At 44.8% G+C, this 27,105-nt stretch overlaps 1 protein-coding gene and 1 long non-coding RNA gene across 27 annotated transcripts in view; one reads left to right on the plus strand and one right to left on the minus strand.

The window, feature by feature from the left end:
• Irf2 (interferon regulatory factor 2) overlaps positions 1-27,105 on the minus strand; it is a 111,766-nt gene that overhangs the window by 8,673 nt on the left and 75,988 nt on the right. For all 5 annotated transcript variants that reach the window (XM_063275233.1, XM_039094379.2, XM_006253139.5 and 2 more), the window contains 2 exon segments: positions 19,402-19,519; positions 382-546 (listed from right to left, as the gene is read on the minus strand). In XM_063275233.1, the coding sequence (XP_063131303.1) occupies positions 382-546; positions 19,402-19,519 (283 nt within the window).
• On the plus strand, positions 355-26,599 carry LOC102552290 (uncharacterized). 22 transcript variants are annotated; one of them, XR_010058715.1, is made up of 6 exons: positions 355-490; positions 925-1,136; positions 1,230-1,348; positions 4,372-4,466; positions 6,491-9,264; positions 10,930-11,133. It is a non-coding gene; the product is annotated as an uncharacterized LOC102552290 (long non-coding RNA). The 22 variants fall into 22 exon arrangements; XR_010058709.1 differs by having other exon boundaries at positions 7,750-9,264; XR_010058717.1 differs by having other exon boundaries at positions 7,750-7,997.

Raw genomic sequence — 27,105 nt, forward strand, 5'->3', positions numbered from 1 at the left:
CCTGCCAAATTCTGTTAACTTGGGCAAATGGATTAGTGGAGTGGATTTGAACTCATATGGGCCAGTGCTTTTTGGGTCTTTTCCAGTTCTCAGTATGTCATTTGTTGTATGTCTATGAGGAAAATGAAGCATTTATCCTAGGAAATGTTATTTGTAGTCCTGGATGAACCAGATTGTGGGCAACCAAGTAAAGGAATACCATGAGTATATCTTTTTAACTAAAGTATCCAAGACATTGTCAAGAACCTAAGAATAAGGATAATTCCACGGGAGTAATTCTAGCACAGAACAGAGATCTCCTGTGATGTCATAAAATAGGGTGATGGTAGACTTGTGGTCTATCCCCCATTTGGTCTCCAAGTCACCCTCCTGTCCCCTTACCTGCATAGGAAGACACAGGAGAAATCTGTAGAGGGTAGAGCTCGCTCATGCTGACTGGCTGGTCATCACTCTCGGTGGTCACTTCTACAACCTGGCAGATGTCTGGCGGGTTAGTGACGATCTCTTGATCTTCAATGTTGCTGTCCAGATGGGACTGTCCTACAACTTCAAAGGACAGGAGACCATCATGCCTCAAAGTCTCTTGACATCACGATTACAACAAACTCCCAAAACAGACAGCCTTCCTCAGCTCAGGCAGACGGCCAACTTGGGTTTGGGCTTCAGGCCTCTCCATGCCACCTGCCAGATTCAACCAAACGAGTTCTGAGCTAATAATCTCAGAGAAGTAGCCTGGGATGGGTAGTCCTAGGTGTGTCCCCAGCATGCTTGTTGATGGTACAGCCTGGGGACAATGTCCTTAGTCTCAAACTCAACCTGGTTATAGCCAAGACCTCAGGCTGCATTTTGACCAAATCTCAGCCTTGCTACATATCCTAATGTTCTATACACAATCTATTTCTGTTCTCTGTTCTTGTTCTTCAGGAAGGTGCCATGATTACTTTCAGGAATCTGTGGTCCAGACAGACGCTGTCAAGCCTTCACAGGAAGGCAAAGACACAGCAGTCCACTCACTGAGCCATTTCTGGCTGAATGGAAAGGGGAAGGAGGCTCTGTTTACACTGTCTCCTGATCTGAAGGTAGCCGACTGTCCAAACTACCAGAGCAACGCAGCAGGGCCTAGATTCTAACAAACGGTAATAGCATTAACTGCCTACACACCGAGAGGATGAATCTAATTAAGCTTGGTCTTCTATTTTTTGTTAATTCAAGTCTTTATTTTGGTGAAGAGAACAAACAGTGGAATACCCAGACTCAACCAATACTACAACACAGCCCTACACCCAAGGCTACAGAAGAGAGGGCAGCAAGACTGTGAGAGCTAGAGGACCATGGCATCTACTGTGAGGTAGGTTCCTTAATAAAAGACAGGAAAGTTGCAGCTATGCAATCTCAACAATATGGTTATCCAGAGAAGTCCTGGAACAGGACAACAGCAGCTTACCCAACACTGTAGATGGTGGAAATCTTATGTGGTCCCCACCTTTAGGTAATTAGAAACTACTAGGGGGAGCAGTTTTCTCACCTAACTGGTTATCCAGTACCAAGTGGTCATCCCTAAACGTGTGTGTGTGTGTGTGTGTGTGTGTGTGTGTGTGTATGTGTGTGCGTGTGTGTATGCAACACTAAATGGACTCAGAAGGAGGTATTTATTATACCTCCTTTAATTATATAATTAAAGAATAAGAGGTAAGCAATCTAAAAATAAAATTTTTATTTTAGGACAATAATAAATTTATATGGTTGTAAGAAACAATACAGAAAAATCCTGTCTGGATCCTTTACCCAATTTCCTTCGGGCAACACCTTTTGAATCTAACATCTCATCTTGAGACCAACAGCCCACCATCTTGTTCAGGTTGCCTCGTCTCTCCCTGGATTCCCTGGTGTGTGGTGAGCTTATGTGCCTCCTTGTAATTTTATCACATACGAAGTTTCGTGTACCAACCACCACCACAGCTGTAAAACTGACCTCACTGCTGCAGGCAACCTTGCAGCTCTATAACCTTAACTACCCTTTTTCAGTTCCCTCCCAGCCACCTCCTGTCCCTCGTCCCTGGCAGTCATCAGTCTGGTCCACTTCTCTGTAACTTCCATCATTTCAAAGATGCTACAGGAATAAATCCACACAGCGATCCACTCAGCTTGGCCTTTTTCACTTAACATAATTCCCCAGCGAGCCACCAGGCTGTGTGCAGCCATAGCTGGCTCTCTGTTACTGGTGTATATATTCTGCTGTTTAAATATTGCAGACTGTTGGAGAACATCTTCCATCTGTTTAACTAGCTGCCCATCGAAGGATGCTTGGGTGGATACTAGTCTTTGCCTAGTACAGACAAGGTTCCTGCGAACATTTGCATTCAAGTTTTCCACAAACATGTTTCCGTTTCTCTGGGATAAACATCGGAGAGTGTAATTGCTGGCTCGTATGGAAATTCCATGCTTAGCAACACAAGAGCGAGCCAAACTGTTTCCCAGGGCGGCTGCATGCTTCACATTCTCACCAGCAGTGTCAGAGTGAGCTAATGTGTCTGCATCCTTGCCAGCCTTTGGTGTTGCTAACATTTTTACTTTGACCACTCTTCTAGGTAAATAATGAAAACCCACTACCTCTTTAACTTCAGTGACTCCGGTGCTATGTTCTAAGTTTAAATGAAGTTGAGCCAGCGTATACTGTTGTTGGCAGCAGATTGAATACATTGTTTCCGAAAATTGGCTGCAATTAGTACAAGAGAAGTAAGCAGGGTGTTGATGCATTTTCCAAAGGCCCTCAAAGCATGAGGCAGCCATAGTCAACATTATACTTACGCACTTGGAGGTTGTGTTAATATTGCTAACATCAGAATGAAGCCTCAGTATCCTGATACCGACAAAGGACCTGGGTCACAGAGAGGCAGAGAGACTTCCCCATGGGCTCACAGTGTGGTTCTGCACACTGCTCCATTCCTCTCCACTTTCTATCCTTCTCCAACTGTGAAAGACTCAGTTTTTGCCCAAAAGAGGCCACACTCCAGTCTCCCTGAAAGTTATCCACTGTCAACAACTCTGGTTCCAGGCCCTCAAATCACCTCTCTGGCTGACATATGATTTGTAAACTTTAGAACACTTTTAAAGATTTATTTGATTACTAAGTGTATGTGTGCAGGTGAGCTTAAGTGCCCCCAGTAGCTGCAGGTTTCATATTCCCATGGAGAGTGAGTTACAGGCAATTGTGAGCTGTGCAACCTAGGGACTAGAAATTGAATTCTGGTTCTCTGCAAGAGAACAACACCCTCTTAACCACTGAGTCATCTCGTCAGCCCCAGAATTTTTTAAACATTTATATCTTCTGGGCTTGGTGGTGTATACTTTTAATCCCAGCACTTGAGAGAGAGGCACAGAATCTCTCAGTTCTAGGCAAGCTGGTCTATAGGGTAAGTTCCAGGCCAGTCAGGGCTACATAGTAAGACAGGGGCATAGACACATATACTTGTATGTGAGTGTGTGTGTGTGTGTGTGTGTGTGTATTTTATATATATGTGTGCATTTATGTGTATATATGTATGTGTGTATTATGTATGTGTCTTTTGTATGTGTGCATGTGTGTGTATGTATTTGTGCATGTAGGTAGGCTTTTTGTGTGTGTGTATATATATATATATGGCATGTGTTTGTGTGCACATGTGTGTGCATGTGGGTGTAGTGTGTGTGCACACATGTGCATCCATGTACAGTAGATGCATGAAGCATACAGGACAATGGAATTAGGGTCCTACCATAACTTTATTTAAATCAAAGCCCGTTTCACTGCTGTAATCCAAAGCTCCTTCCTCCTTATGCTGTCATTCCAAACAGTGACAGGAAGCTGGCTGGGACTAAACAATGGCCGGGCTCAGGTATCCATTGCATCTGTCCTTTTGTTCTGCCCAAGAGTATTCTTTCTCTCTGTTCCTTCCCTCACAAAGCCCAGCTTAGTTATTCAAGCTACCCAGACAGGTGGAGCGCCTGCTCGGCTTAGACGCTGCCGCCCGATACTGGCAGGGACAGAGAAGATAGATGCAGTGGAGACAAGGATCAGGTCTGTAAGAAGTCTAGAGGGCAGCCGGCCAGCAAATAGTCACCGAGGGAGGAAACAGAGAAGAGAGAAAGGGAAAAGCAAAGGATGAAGTCGAGTGAGCTAACGGCCGCTGCTCAGACGGCCCTGGTTTCTACAGCCCTTCCTGAGCTCGACCCATAGATTCACTTCACCTTCCCCTAAGCATCTCTCAGACCTTGTAGATGGAGCTCGGCCCAAACCGTGTGAACTTGCAGCCCATCTCGATTTTCTGCCTCAGTTTCTAACTCTATGCAACTTCACTTGACCTTTCATTTGTATGTACGGCATCTTCCCAGAGCTAAGAAATGGCCCTCAGCACTTCCTGAAGTCCACCGTGGCCCATGCTCATGGCTGGTACCAGCAAAGAGCTCGACGGACTTGTCCTGGACAGGTAATTAGCGAAGGGATCCAGGCTCAGCGGCTGCACGGAGTCTTCAAGGAGTTAGTTCATAACAACTTGCAAATACAGGTCATGTCAATCAATGCTTTCTAGCAAATGTCAAGACTTGCAGTGAATAGGTTCATTTAAATTTTCCAAAGTGAAAAAGACGCAAGAGGCTATATTGCTATTACAAGTTAGGGGTAAAAAAACATTTTCTTGGTTGATGAGAACATTGTCTTGTTGCTGCTTGGTCCTAGTTACACAACCAAATGCATTTGTCTAAACATAGAGAATTGTGAGGCTGGGCATATATCTCAGTGGTAGAATGTTGAATTATACACATAAAAGGAATTAATTTTGTCCTTTATTTCATTTAACATATGTGACTTGAGAGAAAAGGCAGACAAGTAGCTCTGTTTAAATTATTAGTGGATCCTGAACACTAGCTACTAGAACAGACAGCTAGGTTTCTGCCTTCTGGGGCTAACAACTTGATACTCAGTCTATACAATTATCCTATCTAAGGCCAAACTTCCCTCATAGGTCTGTGCTATTTGGGGAAGAAGGTAAGGCTCTCCATCTATACACTGATGGGCACCCTTTGGAAACGTCCCAACTCTCAAATGAAGTCCCTCCACAGAAACAGGGAATCCCATGTCTAGAAGCTCTGTGGGTGTGTGTAGGTGCTATCAGTCATCTGCCTCTTTAGATGGCACACCTCTAGGCACTAGATAATGAGTAACTTGACTGAAAAACAGCCATAAAATCCAACTTTCCGAGCACACCCTCTGAAAAGCCTCCCAACTCCATAAGGAAAGCACACAGCAATTATGATCCCATAAACACACACACACACACACACACACACACACACACACACACACACACACACAAAGGCCATCCAGACAGTACATGTAGTACATGACAAAACCAAGGATTCAAGAGCAGTTTTACTTAGACTCCAACTTTCAAGTCCTTTGTGGCATGGACTCCCTAAATAAAAGCAGCCCAGAAAGTTCTCTTACTCACTAAGCCCTTTCGAGACAAAACCTTTCAAATCTCACCTTAATGAATCTTGGACCCATGGCCAACAGTGAAATTTCTTCTCAACGGCGTCCTGTTTGGTGCCAGAAATTCTCAACTGGGTCAGCAACCAAGAAAACCCCAAGCTCGTCCAGTTCAGTAAGGTCAGCCCCTCGTGCAAGGTCACCCCCCGGGAATGTAACTTGATCTGAGTCTAGTTGCTAAGAATCTCAACAATATTGTTCAGAGCCAGTTAGCGATGGACAGACTGGTTTGATGACTTAAAAGGTCACTCTTGCTTTATTAACAATTGTTGAGTTGGTGCAAAGCCCCGCCTGAGAAAGCCGATTGCTCTCAGGCTTCAGACAAAGTGCTTGAAAGCTCGGACTATTGGAAACAGAAAGGCCCTGGAGGGGGACTGGTCCTATCTCTTTACAGTTTAAAAAGGCTGAAAGGCTGGGGTGAGGCAGATTGCCAGGATTACCAGGTAGCTGCAGGGCCAAGCAAGGAGCTTACTGGCTGTGCATATAAAAAGCAGACGGTCGACATCACAGGATAGGAAGAAATGTATTCTTAGATGGTTTGAGGATTAAAACTGCAAATACAGACCCTGCTGACACAGCCTTCAGGGGAACACTTCTCCTACTCAAATGCATGTTAATTTGATCTTGGAAATGCATCATCTTCTATCCCCTCTGAACAGAGAGTGATCAATTGCCTGCTTTATTTGCTCCTCACAACTCTAAGGAGCAAGCACTTTCCCATTTTGCAGATAATAAAGCATGTGCCACTTCCAATCCACACAGACACTGCGGTGGTTTAAATAGAGATGACCCCTATAGGCTTATAAGTCACTATTAGGAGGCGTGGCCTTCTTGGAGTAGGTGTGGTTATTGGAGGACATGTGTCATGGGGGTGGGGTGGAGGGTTGTTCAGAAGCTCACGGCAGGCCTAGTGGCTCACAGTCTCCTCCTGCTGCACACTAATACAGATGCCAAACTCTCTCTCAGCTTCCTCCCCAGCACCATGTCTGCCTACATGCCACCATGCTTCCCACCATGATGACAACGGGCTAAACGTCTGAACTGTAAGCCAGCCCCAATTAGTTGCCATTCATCTCTTGTCTCTTCATAACAACAGAAACCCTAAGACACACTGAAACTCAGATCTTAAGGCGTATGAATCAAAAACTGTAAAAATGGGTCTAGAATCCAAGTCCATCAATGATTAATCTAGTGCCCCATCTCTATCGAATACAGCAATCATTTTTGTAAAATAACAGCCACTACTAGGTTGAGAGAGCAAAGAGTCATACCATGGTTAGGAACGTAAGGCCAGGGCTGAGTCCTAACACGGGTCAGTTGTCTGGGTTACCCAGCATTGGTGCTAGTATCTGGCCTATGGTAGGTAGCATTAGGCTACTCCTACCTCAGCAAGTTGATACAGGTATAAGAAGAAGCAGAAGTTTAGCTGGTACAGGGGGCACTCGTCAACAGGGGAGCGCACAGCACCAGGTGCTACTGCACAAAGCAGAGTACACAGGTCTCCCAGTAAAACTCTGCAGGGTCAATCAGCATCTCAGGGGCCAATGTATGTTCTGGAGGCAAAAACGTGAGCCCAGTGTGCTAGGCTAGCAGGAAGTAAGAACCCAGGTGTGGTGCTTGGTCCTAAGGTCTCCCACCAACCTCCGTCTTGACAGCTTGCCACACACTGTAAGATTATTCAGGCTCATTCAAGCTGCAATGCAGGTCTGGACAGGATAGGCCAACCTGATAGGCAGGGACAGGATAGGCCAACATGATAGGCAGGGGCAGGCGATGCCAGACATGAAGGAGACTCCAGCATGTTTTGCGTTGGAGGCAATGGTAGCATGGTACGAAGGGCAATTTCAAAAAAGTCACTGTGTGACTGAGAATGAGTAGGATGAGGGGAGAATGGAAGCAAGAGCCCAGGTAGGAAGCGAAGTCTGATTATAAACAGTGTCGGAAACAGAAGAACGCAGAGAAAGGGTGCAGGATGAGGGCAGGGTAGCTGATAGTTATCAACAAGAGGAAGGAAATGGGAACAAGGGGAAGAGAGAAACCCTCATGGGAAAATGGCAGCCTTCTTAAGCACATTAAAAAAATCTCATAACTCTGGAAAAACAACAGCCAAACTCCACCATTTATGGCTCCTGATCAGCAGATGTGACTGTCCCACCTGTGTGACCCAGATCTGGGTACCCAAGCTACCAAATACAACATAATTATTTTTCTTTGTTTCCTGTCAGTTAACCCATCAGAATTTTGAGACTCAGCTTAAAACAAAGCAACAACAACAACGAAACGCCACTTAAAGCCACGGTTGTACAATTCAGTACTGGAGTGCTTACCTAACATACACAAGGTCCTGGATTTGCTCCCCAGCAACTCAGAAACAGAAGATAAAGGAACAATTAAAAGGCCCCTGAAACTTGATCTTTGCTTTACATAGAGCTATCAAAATAGAAGAAATTGCCCGAAAAGACAGTCCTCCAAGGTGTGTTTTGAGTAGCTAAAATTAAGACAAAATAGCTCATTCCCTAATTGTCCAGTCACTGTAGGTGTTTTATGCCCATCAGAGAGTTGAATAATGCCCTGTTTCTGGTGACCGTTGCCTTCTTGAAGGTTCCTTTGTTATCAAGAAACACATTGAGGCTGGAAAGCACTCACTCACAGGTTGGGCAGAGCAGGGGTCCTGCAAGCATCATAGTCTGGTCTGCAGATGCATTCCATACAGCTCAGCAGAAGCTCTGGTACCCCAAGCAGCAGGGCACTGTGAGAACAATGTGACATGTCCTACATACAGACGTCACTGAACACCCAACCAAAATCCAGAACTTAGGGAAAGAAAAAGTCTCTCGTCCCTTAGAGAGAAATGGGGACACTTTTCTGGGTGCTAACCCTGTGACTTAAACATTCCGAGTAAAGGAACTTTGGAAGACACAGTTCAGCAAGGAGACATCACACTGTTTGGACTGCCTGTGAGCCTGTGAGCCTGTGTGTGTGTGTGTGTGTGTGTGTGTGTGTGTGTGTGTGTGTGTGTGTGTGTGTGTGTGTGTTTTCACAGGAAGTTGTGAGCTACCAACATGGATACTCGGGACCATCTGAGTGCATGAGTGTATGCATGGGTGCATGCATGTTTGTAGACACTAACCAAGAGTTCATTTGTCAGGGAAACATGCCCCACAGTTTTCACTGAGGAAAATAGCCAACTCTGACCAGAAGGAAAGTGTGCCACTGGCTAATCTCCACTGGATGCTGTGACTTTCAGTCCAGCTCCTGGCTAAAGAGCCTGCAGACAGGATATGAAAGGCTATAAAATGAAGTAACTCATTCCAGCTTCCAGTTCTCATACATTCATCAGCTTAGGGTGCCAGCACCTTGTAGCTTTTGTGTTGGGGCCCAGATATAAAACTGAAACGCAACCCAGCTTTAGAAACAAGCCATTGGGATGTGAGAAATGGTGTCATTTATAAATAAAGAGAATTTCAAGGTCAAGAGACAGAGTTCGTCAGAAGCCACGGTCGCCACGGATCCAGATCTCAGTTTCTTCATTCTATCCACAAGCCTCAAAGACCAAAGTGGGCAATAAGGAATGTGTGGGACACAATAGGCAAAGTGAGAAAGTCTGAAAGAATAATGTGATGAACACCAGCACTGATTGGCCGTCCACTGAACTACATGACAGTTCCATTTCATGTCGGTGACTCATTTTGTAAGGCCAACCAGCTAAACAGAGAGATGTCTTCAGGCTAATTTTGCAGGTATTCTTTGCTAACGTGCTATTAAGTCTATTAACTATTAACTTCCTGGTCCCTATTAAGACCAGAAGAGAAGTGTTGATCCAGCAGGTGATGGTCTCAGGAACCCTGCCCACTACCTTGACCCCAGAAGAGAGTACCGACTCAATTTTACACCAGCTCCAGGCACCACCAACCATGCCAAAGGGCAAAGAAATCCTACACGCTGAGGACTCCACCAAAATGACGTGAAAGGAAGGAGGGAGGGAGGAGGGAGGGAGGGAGAAAGGAAGGAAGGAAGGAAGGGAGGGAGGGAGGGAGGGAGGGAGGGAGGAAGGAAGGAAGGAAGGAAGGAAGGAAGGAAGGAAGGAAGGAAGGAAGGAAGGAAGGGGAAGGTGGAGCTGGAGGACCAGTTGCTTAGTGAACTAAGGCAGGCAGAGAGAAACAGTACTGCTGGGCCTCAGTATGAGTCCAAATAAAGTCAGCCTCACTGGAAACAGAGAAGGAAGGTGAGCATGGAGGCTGGCTGGGGAGAGAGGGAAAGGGAAGCTCAAGGTGCAGAAGGTTTACCATTGAGGAGTGACTTTTCCAGGTCTTTAGCACTGCATGCTGCCAGCCATGGTGACACTGTACTGTGTGCCTCCTTCCAAACGGCTGGAGGAGTTAATTTATGTTTTAAACAAAACAAGACAAAAAAGCCCCCAAAACTCCTAATGTCCCCCAAAGAAAATGCCCATGAGGTAGCAGATGCTTTCATTGGCATGAGGAAGTCATTGTCCCTACGGCATGCACATCAGTCACAGTATCATGCTGCACCCTTTGGAAATCCATAACTATCACTTGTCAATTAACAAGCAGGTAAGTAGTGTTCCAAACAGTCATGGAAAGCCAGGGTACAACCCTAGCTTTGGTTTGGCAGATCGTTTGGGGTTTATTTCACCTAATAAGTGAAGGGAAATTCCAGAACCTTCCAATGCACTCAGAATGAGCTAAGTCTTAAGAAATTGAGCCTGGAGTTTGGGGGGAAATTTTTTTTAAGGGACCCAAGAGGCATATGTAAATTTTCCAGGCCTGCCCACTAAGAAAGCTAACTGGTCCCCCGTAGAAAAAGGGACAGAAAGGATGTTACTTCCATTGGGGGTAGGAGACAGGAAAGAGGGGATACCTCCAAAAGAGGGGTGAATCTTCAAAACCTAGGGGATGACAGATCCAGTTTCTGGCTGTGGCCTCCTGACAATCAGTGTGTAGCTAAGAATTAGACAGAAAACTCCCTGTTCAAGAGGTTCGGTTTATCTTTGTTGATACTTTCAAATTCTTAGTAACATCAGAAGGCCAGACTGGAGCAAAGTTTTATGGGCCAATAGGTATCCCTTGGCCATGCAGACTCAACTCTGACTTCTGTGTGCAGATTCAAGGCAAGCTCGCTGCCAGGCCTCTGGCTTTACAAGGTGTACCCAGAGTCTGTTCATCACGGCTTCTCAGCAGGAGAGGACTGGTCTGTAATTCACTACCCACCCACTTTCCTGAAACCCTGAAGGCATAGTGCTTGCTTTGGGACATTTTATTGCCCATTTGATGCTTCAGTGTAAAAAACAAAAAATTTATTTTTGTTTATTTATTTGTGTGTGTGGGTGTGGGTGTGCCTGCCTGCCTGCCTGTCTGTCTACATGCATGCATACTTGTTTGCAGGTACCCACAGAGGCCAGAAGAGAATCTCAGATTTCCTGGTGCTGGAGTTACAGGCAGTTGTAAGCACCCAGCATTCGTACTAGAAACCAAACTCCAATCCACTGAAAGAGCAGCTGGTGCTCTTTACTGCTGATGCAACTTTCCAAATCCCAACTGTAAACACCTTCTCAATCGTTTAAATAAAATCCAACACTCTTACCATAATCGACTAAGTCCCCAGACATACATTTCTTGTGTACTTGTATTAGCCACCGTTTTCTAGAAGAATAGAACTGATAGAATATAGAATGCGTGTGTGTGTGTGTGTGTGTGTGTGTGTGTGTGTGTGTGTGTTACAGTGGCTGACAGGCTGTGGTTCAGCTAGTCCAATAGCTGTGTACCAACAGAAAATCCATGGGTCCAGTAGTTGTTTAGCCCATGAGGCTGAATATCTCAACTGATGAACAGTATATACCATACTGTATATTTCAATACTAAAGAAGTAGGCTATGGAGTGTTCACAAAAAGGGACTTATCATGACTGCCCTCTAAAAGACCCAACGAGCAGCTGAAACAATCAGATGCAGATATGTGCACCCAACCAATGAACAGAAGCTGCTGACTCCTCTATTGAATAAGGGAAAAGCTGGAGGAAGCTGAGGAGGAGGGCAACCGTGTAGGAGGAGCAGTCTCAATTAACCTGGACCCCAAGATCTCTCAGATACTGGATCGCTAACCAGGCAGCATACGCCAGCTGAGATGAGGCCTCCAACACATACACAGCAGGGGACTGCCGGGTCTGAGTTCAGTCAGAGACGATGCACCTAACCCTCAAGGGACTGGAGGTCCCAGGAAGTTTAGGGGTCTGGTGGGGGGAGACGGGGACAGGGGGTGGAGGTATAGGAATGTGGAAGAGTTGGGGGGTGAACCAGGAGGGGAATAAAATCTGGAGTGTAAAAATAAATAAATTAAAAAAGAAGAAGTAGGCTCTAATGCCAGAGAAGGAATGGCCTTGCTAGTAAGAGTGAGGGCAAGCAGGCAAAAAGCAAGGAATCTTCCTTCTTCAGTGTCCTTTAGAGAGGCTGGCAGCAGAAGATGGGGCCCAGATTGAAGGTGGAACCCACACCTCAATAGAGCTGGGTTATCAAGCCACATCAGAGTTCAGATGAAAGACAGATCTTCCCACCTCAAATTATTAACTAAGGAAAACACCCCTCCAGTGTACCCAGACACTGGGTTTTGGTTCATTACAGATATAGTCAAGTTGAAAACAAAGAATAACCACCAAAAGTTCACCCCTTGTCAACTTGACATGAAATCATATCTCCTTATGATGTACCTGCTTAATTTCCAAATGAAAACAACAACCAGGTCATAATTATTAAAGCTAACATGATGTGACTACCATACATACAATCTCAAATGTGTTATATATTTAACCAGGTCATAATTATGGTATAATTATCCCCTATATAACCACAAACACAGGATCAGAAAAGACTTGGCAAGGGGATAGATATGATCAGAATATATTTAAATTTAAAAATGATTTTTAAAATGATTTTAATAATAAAGATATAAAAAATGATTTTGATTAAACATAAATTTATATATTATCTAAAACAAAAGGCAAATAATACTTTTTATAAATAAAGTGTTAAGTATTACTAGAAAGTGAGTACTTATGTACTAAAATTTATTAACGTATTTTGCAATAGGTGGCAACGTGCCTTAACGGGCATTCTCTTGGTATCTCAAAACTTAAATATGATGATGTTACATGATCTCACTTGATGTTAAATTACATGATAAAGAAATGAAGGAAAGGAAATTCAAATATCTGCACAAATGCATTCTTAACAAAATATGACAGAAATACTCATGTCAACTATAATCTTCATTTCTGCAACTGGTCATGTGACCTTAGCTGGTATTTATAACTATCTTTCTCTACTACCCAGTCTGTATTTCCTCCACCCTTGGCAAGAGCCACATGAGGTTTTGGCTCTTTTCCTGGGGGAATGACCCATACTCTCATTCCTGAAGAGTCTGTGTCCTTTGTCATCCTGCCTGGATTAAGTTGTTGTAGTTTCCTATTGACTTTAATAATAGGATAGGGTAGCACCAAGAGATGCCCTAAAGGATCTTCTGCACTCCAGACATAATCCTTCTTACCTTTATTGAGGAGAAGCAATCCAATTTCCCCATGGTAATCTGGATCAATCACCCCTCCTAACAATGTTACTCCTTTCTTACCCTTGGCTTAAGGGCATCAGAAGCCCTCAGTAGGCAGAAGGGAGTCTGAGTGTCCAGCTCAGAGGAATGTTTGTTGTGGCTCCTGGCAGGAGCGCTCTCCCATCTGACCCAAATTTCTAGGCCAGCATTAAGGCCATGGGAACAGAAAATAAAAATTTTCCTTGGGGTTGGGGATTTAGCTCAGTGGTAGAGCGCTTGCCTAGGAAGCGCAAGGCCCTGGGTTCGGTCAGCAGCTCCAGAAAAAAAGAACCAAAGAAAAAAAAAATTTCCTTACATGTCACTAGGGGTGATAATGAGTAGAACTACCTTTTCCATCTCCCGATTCCTGAGTCCTGGCTATGGGAAAATTGTACTATATCTTAGACATTAATTCAAAGCATATAGCACCTCTGGGAAACCCTGCCCAGGCCTTCAGGCTTCTGCCACCTAATTAGTGCTATAACTGTGTTTTCAAAAAGGCCTTTCCATCTTTCTCCCAGGCCAACTGCTCCAGAATGGTGGGAAACATGCTACGACCAGTGGACTATGATTGTGGTACCGCTATCACATTCTCTGGCTGTGAAGTTAAATTCTTTGATCAGCAGCAATACTGTGTGGAATACCGTGATGGTGGATAAGTAAGGTATTCTGTAAACCCATGGATGGTAGTTTTGACAGAAGCATTACATGAAGAAAAAGCAAGCCCATAACCATAATAAGTAGCTACTCTAGGAAGGACAAAGCATTGTCTTTTCCACAGAGGAAGTGGTCCTATGTAGTCAACCTGCCACCAGGTCACTAACTGGTCTCCCCAGAGGATGGTGCAATATCTGAGACTCTGTGTTGGTTTCTGATGTTGGTAGACCTGGCACTCAGCAGCAGTTGTAATCAGGTCGAACTTAGTGAGTACAAGTCCTTGTCAAGGCCATGCAGAAACTTCATCTCTGCCACCAGGGCCACTTTGTTTATGGGCCCGTTGGGCAATGACAGGGATGGCTGAGGAAAGAGGCTGACTGTCCTATGTACTTGATTACTGAAATATTCCTCTGCCAACATCACCTTTCGAAGATCATTTATATGTGGCACAAATATCTTCACATCCCTCCCCAGATATCTTTGTCACAAATTTTGCAACTGTCCTTTTTCCATGTCCCTGACCATCCAGCAAATCCATTGGGTACAGCCCATGAATCAGGGACAATTCACATCTGGTCATTTCTCCTTTCAAACAAGCTGTATGACAGTGCGTACTGCCTGAAGTTCTGCCCACTGTGAAGATCTCCCTTCACTGACATCATCCAGACCTTTCTCAGAAAAGGGGTTGCAGCCGTCCATTTCTGGGCAATGTCTACATAGCATTAGAATCACGCCCTAGTCTCTTCTTCATTCAAGTGACCACAGAGCATACCCCATGAGGCTGTAGTGTAGCTTGGGAACAGATGGCACTGTAACGGGAGTAGAAACCACAGGTGTTTGAGTAATTTCTTACTGGAAATTTTTTTTTGCACCTTCAGGACTGCCAACTTCGGGACCACTTCTACTTGATAATGGATTTCTGCTGTACACATCCTATTAGGACTTGATGGGTCAGAGGTCACCCAGCTCATGATGGGAAGCTCAGCCTGCATGGTAACTTTGTGGCCGATTGTCAAAGTTTCCACCAAGGCCCAAGAGCAAGTGAAGAACTGTTTCTCAGAGAGAGAACAGCTGTCTGCAGATGATGGTCCAAAAATCCCAAAGGTCTCTTCTGTCATTCACCTCTAGGGGTCTGACAAAGGTTCCAAATGGCACCGACACCCCAAGTGCCATTAATTCTGCTGGATCACATGGTCCAAGGGTAGAGCAGCCTGCATCACAGTCTGGGCCTGCTGAAGAGTCCCCTCCTGTTCCAGGCTTCATTCAAAGTTAGCAGCTTTCCAAATCACTTGGAATGCAGGCTGGGGTAACGCACCCATATGAGGAATAGGCTGTCTTCAGAATCCACACAGGCCCAATAAAACATTCAGCACTTCTTTCTTGTTGGTAGCAAGGGCCAAGTGCAATGACTTACTCTTCACCTCGGAAGAAGCACCTTTACCTGACACACACCACTGGACTGCCAGAATTTTTCGTTGGATTTACTTCTTATCCTTTGATGAGAATGTGTTTCAACAGAGTCCAAAGTGGTTGCTACCACTTGCTCATTTGGTCCAATCAGCATAACATCATTAATATAGTTCATCAACATGATATTTTTTGGAAGAGACATGATCTAGATCTCTTTGAACAAAGTTATAACACAGGATGGAGAGTTCATATGTCCTTGAGTAAAGCTGTAAAGGTATATTGCTGGCCTTGCCAACTGAAGGCCAACTGCTTCTGATGGTCCCTATGAGCAGGTACCAAGAAAAAGGCATTTGCTGGATCAGCAGCCGCATACCATGTACAAGCAGATGTACATGCTCAAGTAATCTGCTCAGGTAAGAACATCACATCTAGTATAGATGTTGCAAACTGGGAGTCACCACATGATTATGCTTTTAATAGTCAGTCTCCATGGTCCATGTGTCTTCTCACTGGCCTATAGGAGAGTTAAAGAGAGATGTGGTGGGAACCACCATCCCTGCACATTTCAAGTCCTTAAGGGTGGCACTCATCTCTTCAATTCCTCCTGGAACGTGAAATTGTCTTTGATTTGTTATTTTCCCTGGTGGAGACAACTCCAATGGCTTCCATTTAGCCTTTCCAACCATAATATCCCTCACTCCACAGGTCAGGGAACCAAATGCCTAAATGAATGTATCCCAATGACACATTCTGAATCTGGGGAAAGAACTACAGGGTCTACTGTTAGCTGTATTTCAGCCCAAACTCCATTAATCACTTGACTTCCATAAGCCCCTTCTTTAACTTGAGGGCCACAATGTTTCTTGGGATCTCCCAGAATCCATGTCAATTCAGAATTTGTATCCAATAGACCCGGAAATTCTGATTGTTTCCTTTCCCCCAGTATACAGTTACCCTGGTAAAAGGCCATATGTCCCTCTGGGGAAAGGACTGTAGGCTAATAGGAACACTCTTACTCATTTCATCAAGGTCCTTCCTCAGGGGGCACCTGGCCATTCCTTCATTCAAAGGGTTCTGGGTCCGCAAACTGGTTCAAGTCTGATATAAGCTGAGATTGCCTTTTACCATGATCCAAGGTAACCTTTCCTTCATTTGTTTGAGAATTTTTCTACTTTCACAAAGTAACTACAAATGCAGTGGGTTATTTTTTTTAAATCTAGTTCATGTCTGGAAACACCGTGTTGATTAGCCAGTACCTAAAGTTCATAAAGTCAAGCCATTATAAAATTAACTTTACCATTACCAGCCAGGTCATTATGAACATTGCTTTGCCTATGTTGGCCATTATGATAACTGTGATCACGTCACCTCTGGCAATTCAATGCTGCCACCTGGCCCTCTTGGTCCCCAATTAAACCTACTGTATTTAATTCATCCAATCGAGCAGTAGTGTCTCCAACACTAAGGTCTGACACAAGGAAAAAGGAAACAAAACTCTTCAAATGTGCCAGGGCCCTCTCACCAATTTAACTGTCTTACATAAGATTAGTGAAGGGCACATCTTCTGGTCCTTCCCATGTGAAGAATTGGATATCTCTATGCATAACTCTAGCATTGCAATCTCTTAAAAGCCTTTTATCAACATCAAGCCAAAGGATATCAGACATCACCAACTTCTTTTCAGTAGGACATCTTTTGACAAATGCTTTGCCAACCATTCAAACAAAAATTTTCATACCCTTTTAGCTGAGCAAACTTCCATATTAAACCTAAAGCCTCCATTCAGAAGGACCATGTCAATAAACTAGGTTTTATGTTCCTTCCACATTATCCCACATCCTCAAATACTTCTACACATCCACACATACTTCTAGAGTTCTGCATAAACAAATTAGCAAGTTTGTAGTGTATGGGGTGCACTTCCTTGTGGTCCACACATTCTAGCTTCCTTCTAGGAACCTACTTAACCTTAAATCTGATTACAGGTCTAGTGGCAAGAATTGGTCCCTGAGGGACACCAGTGTTGTCTCGGCTGGCATCTCTTTCAGAGAAAGTTACTGCTGGTTTAACAGACAATGAAGGATTAATTTCCTCGGTCAAAGGTGAAAAGGGCAATCTTTCAGAGGGGTGGTGTGAGTGTATCTGCTGAGGGTAGAGAGACTAAAACCTCAGGTAAGATAAACCCTCGAGAACCTGAGGGTTCAAAGTTCTCGACTTCAGTAGGGTCCTCCCACACATTTCCATCCCAGGCTACAGGATCCCATTCTTTACCAATGAATGTCCTTCCTCTAACTGCCAACATCCTCCGAGGCTGCGACTTGAATTTTCACTGTTATTCAGTCAGCCTTACAATGAGGGCTATGGTTTGGTTTCCTTCAAGCTGTGTTGCCTGGCTGCCAGAGAGAAGATTCTCTCCCAGGGCACACTTAGCAACCTGTAGGCTGTTTCTGTGCATTCGGAGGTCAGTTTTATCACTGAGATCATTGTTGTTGTTCACACTATCCCAAGACACTAGAAGTTGATCAATTTTATCTCGGTGCTCATTATATTTCATTGTTAAATTATCTAAAATGGCTAGGATACTCAATGATCAGCATGCTCCCTATTTTCCCATAAATTGTCAAATGTCTTCTATACGGGGTCACCAAATCTGTTGCCTCTCAAATTGGTGAATCAGGATAACCAAATGCACTCATCTCTTTCAGTTTACAAAACAGTTCACACAATGTGCTTTTAATATTCTTTCAACTTCTAGGAGAGGCTTCAATACTGTAGGTTTGGGCATATTGGAAAGCCTAGTCATATTTTTAAAATGCATATTATACTTCTGTTGTTCTAGAACCAGTTCTAGTACCAAAATCTTTAATAGTCAGGGCTCTCTAGAGGAACGGAACCAATCTCTATAAAGATATGTATCAATAGAATATATGTACATATACATATACAGACATATATATGTATATACACACATATAATGAGGATTTTAGAGTGGCTTATAGGCTGTGGTCCAGCTACTTTGACAATGTCTGTCCACCAATGAAAAGTCCAACAATTCTGTAGCTGTTCAGCCCATAAGCCTGGATGTCTCCGCTGGTCTTCAGATATGCCAGAATCCTGAAGAAGTAGGCTCTAATGCCAGTGAAGGAATGGAACTGCCAAATGAGGGGGAGGGCAAGCAAGTAAAACTAAAAAATCTTCCTCCTTCTGTGGCCTCTACATAAGCTGCCAGCAGAAGGCGTGGCCCAGTTTAAAGGTGCACTGTCCCACCTCACTCGATCTGGATTAAAAGTGGGTCCTCTCACTTTAAATGATTTAATTAAGGAAAAGAAATTCCTCACAGGTGTGCCCAGCTGCTTGGGTTTTAATTAATTCCAGATGTGGTCAAGCTGACAACCAGGAACAGACATCAGAGAACCTCTGCCTCTGAGGGGACCTCATGAGCAGTCACCACACTTCCGACACTATGCACCACTGGCTGCTTTCTGGTCCTTCAGATGCTTTCTACAGGATTTCTGTCAGCATTATGCCTGCCACCACATGTCACCTGCTGCACCTCACACAGGCACTATCCAGGGAGATCACTCTTCTGAGGACACCTGCCCTACCATGCAGGTTACTCCTAGTCACCCGTTCTCTTCCTTTGTATCACAGACTACAAATGGGGTGCTATGCTTATCTGTGGCTTTGCCTGTTACTGGATCCCCACAAAACTAGGAATAGGGCCCAGCATGTTCCCTATTTACTTCATGCCCAGAACTGCATTTGATGGTGGGAAAGTCTCTGCAAATCTATTGAGCCAGTCAGTCCTCTGACAGAAGGGTTCTGTGCCTCACTTTCTTGGCCTGTAAAATGAGTGCTACCTCTGGGTAGATGTACACAAGGCCAGTGCCGAGGGGACCCACAGGGATGGCCTTTCCTCTCCTTGGTTCCCAAGTTAAACAAATGACATTTTGGCTGACAGTGATTGATAAAGAACTGCTAACCACTATCCACCGGAGAGGAAGCTCGAATGCCTAGCCATCTTTTCTCTGACTCCTCTACAAGCCTTCATCTCATTATTGAAATCCTGAGACCTAGGGGCCAGAGCTGGAATTTGAACACGTTCCAAGACCTCCTCTTACTGGCTGTGTTATTTTGAGATTACTGTTTTTACAAAGTTTAGACCTCGGAGGCTGCTCGTGAGTATAAAAAGAAGATGTCAAAACAGTTTACCTATGATGTTCACCGTACTATCCACTTCATTTTTTATAGCTGAAGTCAGGACCGCATACTCAGGAGAAAAGCCACTTACTCCATTACTAAGCCCCAAAGATGACTCAACTGGTTCTTGCTAGGAAGAAGAAAAGAAAAAGGCATTGAGAACACTTCCTTCCTCTCCCCTTTCTTAGCTTCAACTCTCCCCCTGTCTAACTGGTTGAATCCTGGGGTTATTCATTCACGTCATGTCCCAAATGCATCCCCTGTCTCTTTAAATCAGCCTGACATTAAAGAAGCTAGCTATTTGGTTTCTTTCATTTTTCCTTCAAGGAAATGGTCTCAGCACATCTGGCTTGCCCTCAGGAAATACCTGCAGCTGCAGATACACAGAAGACTGTTCTGTGGTTGGATGGGGCTTGCAGCTCTGTGACATGAGTCCCTGCATGGGAGCCTTCTCCTCTGAGGGAGCACTCAGGAGGACCTGCTCCTGGATTCCTGCGGAGAAGGCTGGCCTCTGCATGAGCCAGTGACGGGAGCTCAGAGGAAGGTGGGAGTGAGCACTCGGGCACACTTTGTGATATGGTCACTTGAGCCCACTGCACTGCTGGTTCAATGATAACATGAGCTAAGTCTCCCCTCACTGGCCTACCACCAGATAGGTACTCCCACCTCCATAGCTTCAGATTAGGGCTTTTCTTGTGCCTGAAACTCCCACCCAGCCCAAGGGGCTGCACAGTGACACTGACTACGTCAATGTCATTCCTTCCCTTGTTTTAACTTTATATCTCTTTTTCGTTCAAGTGTACTTGAACCCTCCACTCTCTGAGAGTACCAAGCAATCAAGGAAAGCCAGTCCTGAAGTACGCTTGACTCTCAGAACTTTGATGAGGGTACTTCCTACATTTGTTTCAGAGATAGCAACAAGCCAGACAAAAGCCGCATAGTGGGACAACTCCGGGGGAATCCAAAATGGAAGAAGAAGCTGGAGGAGGAGAGTGGAAAGAGGGCTGCGAGCAGACGAGCATTGTGGGTAAAGTGGTAAAGTCAGGCATTCTAAGGCATACTGGGCATTCTTATCAACTGGTCACACTGGGGAATAAGATCAAACTCTGTACAAGTCTCATGATCCTCTGGCAAACTCCCTTGATCATTCTGTCTGAAGGGCATCACCTTGAGGTTCAGCTCAGCTTAAGGAAAACAAAACAAACAAATGAAAATCCTCACTGTAGGGTTTACCCAGAAGACCCCAGGGCAGGCCCACTGAGCAGAAATTGTACCCCTTTCTCTGATAGTGTCTTGTATTTTCTCTCTTAGCATCTTGTAAGTTCCAATAGAAGGCTTGTTCTTTCAGGGAGAGGGGGAGGAACCTTATCAGTTTTCCTTCCTTTATGGTCAAACATCTAAGCAAATGCCTGCCTTTGCTAACCCCACCTTCTCATGCACACCCTTAGGAAGGCCTATAGTCCTATCTCGCCCCCATCTGCAGAAGACACGCTAAGAGGACTCTGGAATCAGACCAGGTGACCAAGCCTGGCTCCTGTACGTCTCACTGGCTGAATTTAACCCTTGAATCCCCTCTTCAACCGTCTTAGTCATGTGCGAGCTGAGAATGGTAATGGAAACCATGCCAAGGGTTGAATAGAAACTTAAAGGAGATGAATATCGACAAGGCAAGGCGTTTATTCTTAAATAACATTTGCTACCATCAAAGGTCACCAATAAAACTGTTCTTACCAAATCCAAGGGCCCTTTCTCAAGTCCCTTCCCCTAAGCTCCATCCTCAGGACTTTGCCTCCCTCTTGACAGCCTGAATCACACGCAGCTACTGCGCATGTGCACCTCACCGTAGCGCCATCTTTTCTCCATGGCTCTCTCAATGGCCCCTGTTCCGTTTTCCCCTCCTCAATCATTTTCCACGGTCTACTTATGTACGTCATTTCGTCAGTTCCTCCCTAAGAAACTAAGTACAGATCTCTAAACAAAGGACAGGAAGAACTGCTGCACATTCCCTTTTTGTTTCCTTTTTTTTTTAAAGTCATTCTATTTTTAGATTTCTTATCAAAGTAATAAAACAACCAGGTTTGCATTATTCAAAAATTGAATTATTCTGACTTTGCAACAGAGACCTCTAAGTGTTTCACATGATCTGCAGTTTAACTACTGGTGACAAATGATCCTTTTGTCACTTTTTGTGAGAGAAAAATTATGAGTCACTACGTTAGTTTTCCAAGTTCATGCTACTTTTAGCCTGGTGTGATGCAGGAACTGAGCCCAGCCTTTGCTTGTGCTGTATGTTCAAATGCAGGAGCCTCGTCTTCTGCACCCATCCAGATGGAGAACAGGATGGATGGGGTGGGCTGCTGCTTCTCTCTGGTATCCTGCCTGGGGCAGAACATTCCTCTAATGGCTATTGAAAGACTAATTGGAACTTGTCTTACTCCTCCTACAACCAGTCTGGGAAAACTCTCATTGGTTCTGTCACCCCAGAGCTCCTGTTCTCAACCTGTGGGTCACGACCCACCTGGGGAGGTCAACGATCCCTTCCCGTGGTTGGCTATTAGATATTCTGCATATCGGATGCTTACATTACGGTTCATAAAATTAGCAAAGTTGAAGTTATGAAGCAGCAATGAAAATAATTTCACCACAACATGAAGAACTGGTCACGGCCCTAGGAAGGTGGAGAACCACTACACCAGTGAACAAGATGGTAACTTGTAGAACATTATGTGCTGGGCAGAATCCTGACAAGCCTCCTTCCAAGTGGGCCCAGGAGAGAAGCTTCTCTAAGGACTCAACCAAAACTTCTGAAATAATTAGAAATGGGTTATCAAAAGCTAAGAGGTCAAAAAACAAGAATAAAAGAGGTGAGGGGTTCTCTGACTTCCACTATGTACACTATATACTGTGCATATGCATACACACAGGCACACAAATAGATATTAAGTAATGTAATGCAAACGACTTTACAAAAACCCTAAATAACATTTAAAACCCAAACTGGAAAGAGGTGTTGGTTCTCTGTGAACAGGCGCAGAGATGGTGTAAAAGATGGATGGCCTGTCCTGGTCATCTCTGGTGGCCCACTGCTGCTGTATCAACTCTCCCTCACTCGCCCAGTCCAGTGAGTCCTGAGCATGTTAGAGGTGCTCTTACAAGTCAGCTTACCTGAGACTGCCTAGGCTTCTCAGCCTCTTGCCTCACTCCAGCAAAAACCAACAAACAACTCTCAGGCAGATGCCTCTGCAGTGCCTCTAACCCTGCCAACTATTTAGGCTCAAAGACATCTTCTGTAATTACAGAAGATCTGGTATAACTTAAAGAATTTTTAAGTAAAAGGAAACAGACACTGTAGAGAGTTTTAAGGGTGAGTGGAGGCTACCCTTAACACCGGTAAAACAGGCTCACTTTGGTTGGTCTCTGGCCTTGGCTTGTTAGATGAGTTTGCCATATAGTGTGGCTTGTGAGATAAAGCATCCGAGGAGCCAGCATCAGAGGAGCCCGTGGTGGGACACCTTACCCCTCTGCTCCAAGTCCCTTCTGTCTCACTGCTATGATAAAGCACTCTGTCTAGATCTGTCCTCCCAGGGCCCAGTGGAATGGCCTTCAGAAAGTTTTCCACCCCTACCGACCTCTTATCTCAAAATGCTCTCTCAAAGTCAATTTGAGGGCCTCAGATTTAAGGGTACCTCCTCTAGGTCTCTGTTAAAAGGGCCAAGCTGAGCTTCCTAAACAAAGGCAAGAACCTCCCAGGGTGCAGAGACCCACCTCAGCCTCACAGAGAACAAAAGCTGCCTGCCACATGGCCTCCAGCCTACCCTCACCTTTCCTACCCTGAGGCAAGGCTGTCTTTACTCATCTCTGTCTGACCAGCTTCCCCATAGCTCATTCTTCTCCCTTTTCTTTCCCTTCACCTCAGAGAATTTCTGTCTTGGGAAAAAGGCCTGCCTTTAAGACTTCCAATGTCATTCTGGAATAAACGTCACACCTTTGGGCCTCAGACACTCATCATAGATCTGCTAGCCAGGGTTCTCCCATTTCACTCACAAACAAGCTCCAGGCCTAATATTCCCTCACTGTATCTTTCACCCGCTCCTGTCTTCACCCTGGGCTCTATCCTAATGGTCGCCATCTTTGTCTATACTTGCTACTGTGTAGTTTGTCATTTTCTTCCTCTTACCTTGAACCACTGGGTTCCAAACCTTTGCCCCAAGTAGTTCAACTTTTTTCCCTAAAGCTCTCCATAGAAGTGTAGACAAGACTTCCAGGCATGGCGCTGTGTCTAGAGAGACGGATGCACTGAGTAGAACTTCCGTAGGATAAAGAGACTGGAGTAATGAAGAACTAAGCAGGTCATCCTGAGCTAGTTTAGTCTCCTTAATAGTGATCCTTGCCCCACACTGTCAGAACTAGCACAGTGTGACTAGTCGATAAGAACCTTTTGAACTACGTTGCCACAGCACAACACCAGCTTCTGTCAACTCCAAAACCAAGAACGCCATCCGACATGAGGCCCAAGAGAAAGGTCCCCTAGCCCCCGGCAAAAGCCTCTCTGATTCTCCCACCAATGTGTTTTAAACTTGCCTGGACTTGGTCTTTTCTTGATTCCCTATAACTATAAAATTTCACAGAGCTTCTTCCACGGTGGACGTGGAATTTGGGGTGACCTAAATCTATGCTCCAGAGCCATGGTCACCCAGATTTAGCTCTAGAATAAACCATCTATTCTGTCCTCTAAGACGAAAGCTATCCCTCGTGTCCACAGAAATGACTTAGCCCACCAGTGGGGAGGGGGCGGGAATGGCCAGTGAAGGCTCCTAACCTGCTCCATCCTCCTAGGTGGCTTTATCCAAAGCAGCTCTGATTTCAAGTAGAGCGCAGATGCAGCTCACCTGGAATCACAGTTTCCAACCTGAAGAGTTTTCCCCAGCAAGGAAGGGGCTGCTGCCCTAACAGTCCTGCCTAATCGGGAATGCACTGTTGCAGGAAACACGCTTGTGAGAAAGATCTGCAGAACAGGTACCAGCCATTCTGTGTCTTCTACACACATGGCTGCCCCAGAACTAACGCAGACCAGTGACTTCCGCCAAGTGACATTAGGCCTCTTTCTATTCTGTTTCCATGGGAACGCTGATGCGTTGATCTGGAAATGCTTGTGTTTTCATCTGCAAACAACCCCCAAGGCAGGAAGCATTCCTTCACAGCCACCTTACCTGTGCATCTTTATTTCCCATTGTTCTCCACACAAAGTCCCTGATTAAATTAAGCCGGTTTCCATATTCATTCGGAGAAAAACAAATAACTCTGACCTCTAGAACTTTACTCATGAAGCATCCGCTCCTAGGGAATGTGGATTATCTGATCTGGGACACATTTCCCTCCCTAGGATCTGGCTCAAGTTCTGCAGCTTCCCAAAAGGCTGAGGCATGAAGTTCACAAACTCCAGAAAGCTATGCCATCTTGGGAAAATGACTCAGCCCCTATGCCTGTTCTTCCTTGATATGGAAAAGAGAAAACCTCTGACCATCACAGGAAGAGCTAAATAAGGTAGTATCATTTAGAGGAACTAAGAATTGCTGACACCTACTGTCCTACCTACTTTTAAGTCTTATTGTTCTTGGTCTTGCCTATAAGGAACAGAGCAATCTGTTTTAGGAGAACAATCTGTTCCATGATATTTTTTGAAACACATACATTCACTGATGTTCAGTCTAGGGCGTCTCACTAATGTTTCTCTTATTCTAATTTCCTAAGGTTGGACAGGTAGTGCCACAGAGGCAGTTTATTTCACTAAGCACACAGGATATACTCTCAGATAATGATAGAAACAAAGACATTTTAGAGGCACATCTGTCCCAATTAGATGACCTTATGAAATGTAACTGATGCCCAGAAAATGATGGGTCAGTGGTGGGCAGGACCACACTGACCAGTACTACATAGATGTTCACATTCTCTGCCTTCTATTTAAACTTTATTTGTCTTTCCATACCCTGAAGATGGTGGCCTTTTGTATCCTAAAGGTGGACCTGAGGGTTCTGTTCTTCTTGCTGTCATATTGAAAAACAATCTCAATTTTCTGCTTTCTGCTATTAATTTAGCTCTTTTAAGTGGCTACTGAGGATGGGTGACCAAATATGGCTTGGAGAACAGGCTTCAAGTTGAAAACGTGGTCCAGCAAATTATTAGGACTGTGTGAAATCTCACTGGGAAGCAAGTTTCTCGATTGGTTGGGGGCTTTTCCTTCTCCCAGCATGAGATTTCTGGGAAAATTCCCATTTCTTTGGGGTTCGCTCTTTTAATCATCTGATCACGTCTCTTCAGAATACCTTCGTTTCTGCAGGGCCAGTTACAACCACCCCCAACCCCCACTTTAAGTCCTCAGTCTTGAGGTGGAATTTGTCTGCGTTTAAATGAACACAGATAGGAACAAGGGAAGATTAGAACTTACTTACTGTCAGCTGTGCTTGCATAGAAAGCATTTTCTTCTAACCCCTTGGCTTTGGGAAGAGCTGTCACAACCAACTTCATCTTGGTTTGAGAAAAGGGTTTATCATAAAGCCCAGACTTGCCTCAAACTTAATACCCTCCTGCCTCAGCCTTGTCAAGGCCAGAATGACAGGAAAACACTACCATGCCCAGTGTGATTCCATTTTAACTCTGACAACTTCCCTCCCTTATCTCCACTTCTACTGTGTGGCCATGGATCTTGGAGAAACTATTTTCCGGAAGGAGGAACATTCAGTGAACATGTCCGTGGCTAACATGCCCTAAATGTTATTTGCTGGTTAAAACTTTAACTTGAATTGAAGGTTGGGAAGAGCTTGCTTCAACGATGTGTGTCACTGCGGTTGTAGGTGTGCACTGACAGTTTTCTCAGCAGGGAGCTGGCTAGTCCAGCCACTCAGGCACTTACACGACTGAAGAATTCAGCTTGGATATTTTGTTTGTTCTGTTATTGTTTGGGGTAGGGGGTGGCAGTTGGTGGCTGTTTTTATTTCATGAAACAGGATTTAGTGTAGCCCAGGCTGACCTTGAACTTCCTATGTAGCCTAGGCTTACCTTAAAATTCCCGGCCCTTCTACCACCACGTCTGCTTCCACTCCCCAGGTACGAGGATTATAGGTATACGCCTCCAAACTGGCTCAGCTCTCCTACTTTGACTCTTTTTATTTTGTCTTTTTTTTTTCCCGGAACTGAGGACCGAACCCAGGGCCTTGTGCTTGCTAGGCAAGTGCTCTACCACTGAGCTAAATCCCCAACCCCCTACTTTGACTCTTAACAAAAAAGCAAACTATTAACCCTTTATTAAAGAAAATCTTTTAACTATATGATCCCAAAGCCATCGTGGGATTAACTTTGGAAACATTCTGCAGATCAATCAATGTCTTTAGCAACTACAAACCCCAGAACTGGGAAAACCCACTGGCCTGATTCAGGTTCTGCTTTAACACTGCATGCAAGACATGGGCAAAGGACAGCTACATCCAAACGTTAGGCCTCGCTGTGTGACTCACCGGCCGTCCGCTGAGGAACCATGTCCCTTGAGGAACACAGTGTTAGTCATATCTGTGTTACACAAGGATTTCACAACAGGCTGCTGCACAGAGCTTCACCCACGAGGCTGCAGTTAAGGCTTCTCACTTCCTGCATCGACATGGCTACGCCTCACCCAGGGCTGTGCCTTCCACAACTTGCTCATTTGAGTGTCCCCGCAAG

The sequence above is a fragment of the Rattus norvegicus genome, chromosome 16 (genome assembly GCF_036323735.1).
Source record: "Rattus norvegicus strain BN/NHsdMcwi chromosome 16, GRCr8, whole genome shotgun sequence".
Taxonomy (NCBI): domain Eukaryota; kingdom Metazoa; phylum Chordata; class Mammalia; order Rodentia; family Muridae; genus Rattus; species Rattus norvegicus.